Below are 6,478 nucleotides of genomic sequence, written 5' to 3' on the forward strand. Positions count from 1 at the left end.
ATTAAATAATTAAACAGCTATTACATTGTGTTTTTGTGAGCCTCAGATGACCGTAACTCACATGTGGTGTCAAGCCACCGTTCAGCTTGATGTCACATGAGAAAAGCACAACGTGGGCAAAGCGCTACAAGTTGAGAAAAATACAATGACAGATTATTCATTGAGCGCAGACCAATTTTGCGTGGTAACCAATGTGTAGCGCCGTACGTGGCGTTCCAAACACATAAAGAAAAATTGGGTGTGCATAGGAAAGAAAGTTGGAGCTGGCCAACAGCACAGCGTCATGATGGCATTCTGTGGCCCTACGAAGGCAGCAGGACAACCAAAACGACTTCCAGCTCACGTTTTCGTACCCCTGTATACGTATATAAGGACGTCTATATGAACCCGACAGAGTCGAGTCGAGTTTGCTTGTCAAGTAAAAAACCAGTTGTCGGGTTCATGTAAACGCTGTCGGGTCGAGTAAAATAAGCGGCGGAGCGAGTCGAGTTAACTCGCCTGCAGGGGGTAGGTTAACTCGCTTGACCCGCCTTTCTAAAAGCATGTCGGGTAACTCTCGGAAAGCTTCCGGTCATGCGCTCAGTCGACCAAAAAGGCAGCCGTCGTCAGCCCCCGCGCAATGTCTACTCGCGCTTCTTGGACCGACCGGGTAGTGGAATGCTTCCTTGGCCTGATCAACGAAAAGAAAGTCAGCGAGGCGTTCGACAGCCGACGGCAGCGGAATCAAAAGGGTCATGAAATAAAGCTGATGGAGATTAAGGATTGCGATCAAGAGAGCAGTCGACGCGGCCATCGCGAACGCGCGGGAAAACTCGGGTCAAGAACTGAAACCGGAATTGCCGGAAGCTTGCACGATAACTGCGAACCTCGACGCTAGGTGCCGCTGCGATGCTTACGCGCTTGAACCGAGTTCATGTAGACACCAAGCGGGGCGAGTCAGTGGCGAGTCGCGTAACCCGACGCTGACTCGACCCGGTCCTGTCGGGTTCATGTAAACAGGGCTTATGTCCGTGGTGTCCGGCTATCGCCGCCGCCGTCGCTAATGCGCATGCGAGCCAAAAACTAATAAAAGGCGTGCGCCGCAACCTACGCGTGGGTTATTCTCGGCCAGCCACGCACCGACGAACATGCGGGAATAAACACCGCGTTCGCCCCTGGAAACTTGTCTGCTCCTTCACATGAACGCGCGCTCATGAACGCGCGTCTGTCACAACAGTGTCTTAGTACCCCCTTAGTGTAACATAAAACCATCATGAAGAGTATGAACCCTTACTCTTTCAAAAACAAGCCCGCTGATCTGCTTCGTGCAGGATCACTTCATTAGAGCTAAGCCAGCAGTGCAAGCCGCTGAGCCAGTGATTCAAAACGATAAACCACTTGGCGAGTTTGCGCATGATCACAGGCAACAGAGCAACGCGACAAACGACAACACAAGAGTTCGCTCGTATCGTGCTCTAGCTGATGGTTCATCGCGCATTTTAAGAGGGGGATGTGTGCAGGTGTTCGCAGGAGTAGGCTCTGCTTGCATATCGGAGCCATCACTTTCATGGAGCTTGCTCAGGGCTCCCTAGCCACCTGAGGCTGAGATACGGCAAAAGGCATATTTTTTACACAGCAACTTAACCGACAGTATGAGAACATTCGCGATGACAATCCTTTATTTGAGCGGTGTCCAGGCGTTTTAGATTAACATTAATGAACGGAAGGCCCGTCAGGTTTTCACACTGAGAAAGACAAACTAGGAACAATTGAAAAGCAGGCCTGCAAAGTCTTTACACCATCTTCCATGGCAGGTGATGCATGTCCAATACTTAGCTAAGTTGGTGTTATCCTCATCAGGACGGGTGTACAAATTAGCAGTTGCCGATCCTGCTAACATGCATGACCTCCATATTCCAAACTGCAGTGCTGCCTCCGCATGCGAGCTCCTTCATGTACTACCAAGTTTCCAATATTTCGCAGCGTAAGAAAAGTCCCAGGCACTCAAGCAAGAAGCGATTGTACACCGTGTCCACATCCCTCTAGAACCGTGTCAAGAACACTAGTCAGTGCGTCTTCACAACTGCATTCACCACGTGGTGTTTGTCACTGTGGGTTCGAAGATTTCACTATTCTGCTATTCCGAGGAATCAGCAGCTTGTTTCATGCGCTCTTCACGTAGTGATACGATTAAGTGCGCGATGGCGTGCGCCGAAGGCTTCATAGTGCACCGGGCAGGGATTACAGGGTCAGTTACGCTTGCCAGAGAAGCATTAGTAGGTGACCAGTGCTTTACCTCACAGAACTTGTTTCGTCCATGGCCCGGAGTTTCCTGCCCTCCGTATCTGTGCAGCGAATTTTGTTCTCCGCTTGCCTGACAATAACTGACACCACTGCCACTTTCAGCCTTCGCCTCGTCAGCAGTCAGCCGTCTTTTTTTCTTGGCAAGACTTCTCGGGGTGCTGTGCACCGCGTGCAGGCTGCGCGAGAGAAGGCCACTTTGAACATATGAGAACATTGGCAGAGGGCCGGAAGGAGAGTTTCTTAAAAAACACATTTCCGTTTACCTTGTGAGGCAGCTGGTAGAGACCTCCAGTTCTTTGAAGACTTCGTTCAAAGTGGCCACCTCGAACTGTTTCCACTCTTTCAATAGTCGTGTCTCCGGGACTGGGCCGAGAACAAGAACAGGGCTCTGTTGCGTTTAAGTGCATGGTCGACTTCTGCGCGCAATAGCACGGGGTCACGAACGCAGGTGACGGGGGAGACGACTCCGAAGGTTTCGCGCCTGCCCCGAGCTGCATCCTGGTATAACGCCTGAAAGCAGACGGCCTTACGAGCCGCCCGTATTCGTCAGCAGCGTCTTCAGCAACACTCATCGCCGGTCCGTCGAGGGCTTTTTCGTCTGGAACGTCGGTGTCGGTACGGTCTGTAACGCTGATCTCGGGAAGGTTGGCCATTCCTAAAATAAAACTGCTTCGTCGTCTTCTTTTGCTCTCGCTTGCGATATCTACGATGCAGTGCCATCTCTTCGCTGAGGCACGCGCTGTCTGCCTCGCGTGGTGCCGTTCAGTGGACGGTGGTGGCGAAAAGATTTATTTTTAGAAAGGGTGACTGGCAGACCGATCCTCGAGGGCGGGGTCCTCAGCCCAGAAAACGGATAGCTTCTGGTAGCCTATGGACCCGCGCATTCAGCCTTGATGATTGCTTTGGCTATAGCTGATCACAAAGTGAACAAAGGAGGGAAAACCTCAGGCTGCTTACCAACGTTTTTCATTTTCGGGGGGGGGGGGGGACACTACCACGTGGTATAGAGGAAGTTGGGCGCGGTTCCAACACGTGCAGTAAGGGGAGTATTGTGAGGAGAATGAGGTGTGCTTGCTGTGGAGGTTTGGAAAATAGTTCGTGTGAAGCTGGCGCCCCGCTGAGGCATCCGCTCTTGATGCGAATGGGTTCGGTTTTGGAAGTTGTCTTCGTTGCAGTCTATAGTATTCGAAGGTGTGCGAATATGTGAGTGGCTCTGTCGGCAGAGCGTTGTTTAGATGTACCCGCCCATCGCCTCCTGCCCGGCCAGTAAGTTCTCGGGCCAGCGCGTGTGAGCACTCCTTCCCAGGAAGTTACGCGTTGCCTGGAGCCCAGACGATGTGTATCATGGGAAGTGTGCTAGGATCAGGGAGATTCTTCAGTGTGTGTTGCGCATGAAGGGTGAGCAGTCCAGATGCATACGCCCTGCAGGCGGCCTGGGATTCAGTGGCGTCGGGTATTATGCTCGGCCGTCACGTGGGCGTGATGTGGCGAAGGCGATGGCTCCCTCTTCTGTCGACTGGCTCGATGTCGAGGCGATGCGACAGCCTGTACACGGCCGTCCTCGTTCGGGACCGTCATGCACATATGGCCGGCTTGTCGGAGTAGCTGGCGGTGTCAGTATAAAGCCTGGACAGATCGTTTCTGAGGGAGTGCGTAAGAAAAATGACTAGTTGCGCTAGTCATATGTAGTTTATCTTGAAAACAAAGTTCAGCGCACACATACGAAGGACAAGGGCATAAATGACACTACAAGCAATTAGGCTTTTATTGTGAAGGGATAGGTATATATACACACGCAAAGGACCTGCAACCTGCAAAAACAAATGAAAAGTAAATAACAAAAGCAACAAAGATACAATCACGCCACTACCTCCAAAAGTGACACGCCATGAAATTATCTAAAAAGGCTGTCTCTGTCATATAAGGAGGTCGACAGTTTGCTAACACAACCATTTTTTTTCTTTTTTCTTTTATATAAATAACGCTTGCATGGTTTCTCTCGTGCGCAGATACTGATGCCGGAAACATGAAGACACTTAAGGGTTATGCTTACGCCTATGTTCTGCTATGTATTTATTCATTGCACATAGATGTTGCACGCCGTTGACGTCAAATCATCGCCTAACGTTCCTTAGATTTTGCGTCATGCGCTGCACGTAAGGAATTGCCGCAGTTTTTTTCCTCCTACGCTCTCCATGATCATCATCCTCTGCGTTTCTAAAACAATCAGCCCTTACCCAGGAAATAAGCATTTCGCAGACCCTTGAAATTACCGAGTCCGGAAACCCACCGCCCACAAGCACCCTCTGTGGTGCAACGTACGCAAACCTGGACGAGTGCCGAGCGTAAACAGGAGAGACAACCACTATTTTCAACCAGTTTTGAGTGCTCAGACGAAAAATTTAAAATGCGCTTTGTTGTCCTTGCTTTGTTCACCCAAGAAATATGCCCTTGCCTAAACCGTAACCTCCATGATATCGGAAACTGAAGTTCGTTATTCACAGGTACTTCCAATAGGTACTTCAAGCCCATGCTTGACACAACATGTCCATGCTTGACTCTTTAAACACTTTCACGACGTCAACAATGCGTCTTGCCTTAATGCTATTTTTCGCCACCATCAAAAAATCGTCTAAGTACCTCCAGGTTGGTAACGTAAGACCATTATGGTTTTGGGAGTTAGCCTCATCCACTGTTCCAAGGAAAATCGTGCTGAGAACCGGTGCTACTCGGGATCCAGTGTACACACCCTGTTTTTGCAGGAAGATTTTTCCGCGCCACTCCATAAACATCTCAGTTCCTCCTAACGAACTGCATTTTGTAGTTCTGTTGGGTGATGCATTCCTTTACTGCATGCGATCGTGATTTTGTCATGGGGAAGGGCGTAATATAAATCCTCAACATCAATACAAAACCCATAACATATTCCTGGATTTCAATCTAGAATGTATTGCACTACTGCTCCCGGAGTTCCGAACAACAAATGGGTAGGCAATGGTCAATGTAGTTTGGAGACACCTCTAAACCACGTGTTGCCAAGTGTTATGCTCCGAAATTACGGTGCGAAAAGGAATTTCTGGCATATGTGTCTTTGCCGCAAAAAAAACACCTCTAAATGTGATGCCCTTGATTCTTAGCACTAGAGGCGAGCGACAAAAGGTTTAAACTGATTAACCTTACCCGCAGCACGCTCCCTTACCTTGTCACATTTTACTGCAACCTCCCTGAAATTTTTATCAAAGGCAACGCATGATTTGTGTAATTTGACAGCTTCCAGAATGACTACGAAAAAGCTTCTTTATCCGAAACTACTAAGCGCAGGTTACTTTCTTCTAAAAAGTCAACTCTTGTTCTCAAGTTCTTACAATTCCGCTGCTTACCTACACACCTTCTCAACGCGCCGACGCTATCCACAGCAATCCGGTGTCGGTCTTCCCCAGCTACCCGGCACGTGATGCTCTTCACGAGGGCGAACTTCTCGGGTGGTGATACCAACAACTCCAGGATAAACCTTGGACCCAACTTAAGCGCGTCGCTATGCTGCCGTGGAACCTGGGCATCTCTTAGCACCAGAACCTCCTGGCTGCCTTTCACATCCATCTTCTTCCTGTCTAGGTGCGCAAGCTCTGACAACCATAGGAACTCGCTGGTTTTCTCCGCTGTAGATGTCCACTCCTTGAAACGACTCAGCTGATGACGCCTGCCTCTATCCGTGCCAGAAGTGATGAGTAGGTAGTCCTTGAGGAAGCGAACTTGTCGCCGGCATACGGCACATCCTACTCGAACGTCCAGCTGACGGAATCAACGTCCCGCACAGAACGTCCACAAGGACTACCTCTAGCCGCTTACCGGGATGACAGCTACGAAGATGGTTCTGTTTTAATAATGTTGGTGGGAAATTTTGTGGTTTGGTTATTTTGGGTGATTTTTTTGCGGCACTATTTGACTACTTTTGGGCTATATCGGGCAGAAATTTGGCGGGTCGCTCTGAGAGAACCTTGCAACAGTGAATTCTCGCTGTCGCTCGCGTCAATGGCGGCACCCATGCAGGTGCGTGCGCGGAGTGGTGCGTTTTGCTTCTTGTTAACCCAGCCGCATGCGACGCAGGAACCGACCATGATCTGTCAAAATGCTACTAATATGCTCAGGAACCATTCATGACGCCATACACTAACGCTAATCCAAGCGGTGTCGC

The 6,478-nt window shown here is 49.8% G+C and overlaps 1 protein-coding gene across 1 annotated transcript in view; it reads right to left on the bottom strand.

Moving 5' to 3' along the window:
* The window catches only part of LOC149354335 (cytochrome P450 4V2-like), a 66,135-nt gene extending 63,199 nt beyond the window's left edge, over positions 1-2,936 (bottom strand). The window contains exon 1 of the mRNA XM_089575964.1: positions 2,814-2,936. Within this exon, the coding sequence (XP_089432090.1) occupies positions 2,814-2,936 (123 nt within the window). The remainder of the gene's footprint in view (positions 1-2,813) is intronic.
* Positions 2,937-6,478: the final 3,542 nt, after the last annotated feature.

This window comes from Amblyomma mixtum, chromosome 3, assembly GCF_055824585.1.
Source record: "Amblyomma mixtum isolate Tamu chromosome 3, ASM5582458v1, whole genome shotgun sequence".
Lineage (NCBI taxonomy): Eukaryota > Metazoa > Arthropoda > Arachnida > Ixodida > Ixodidae > Amblyomma > Amblyomma mixtum.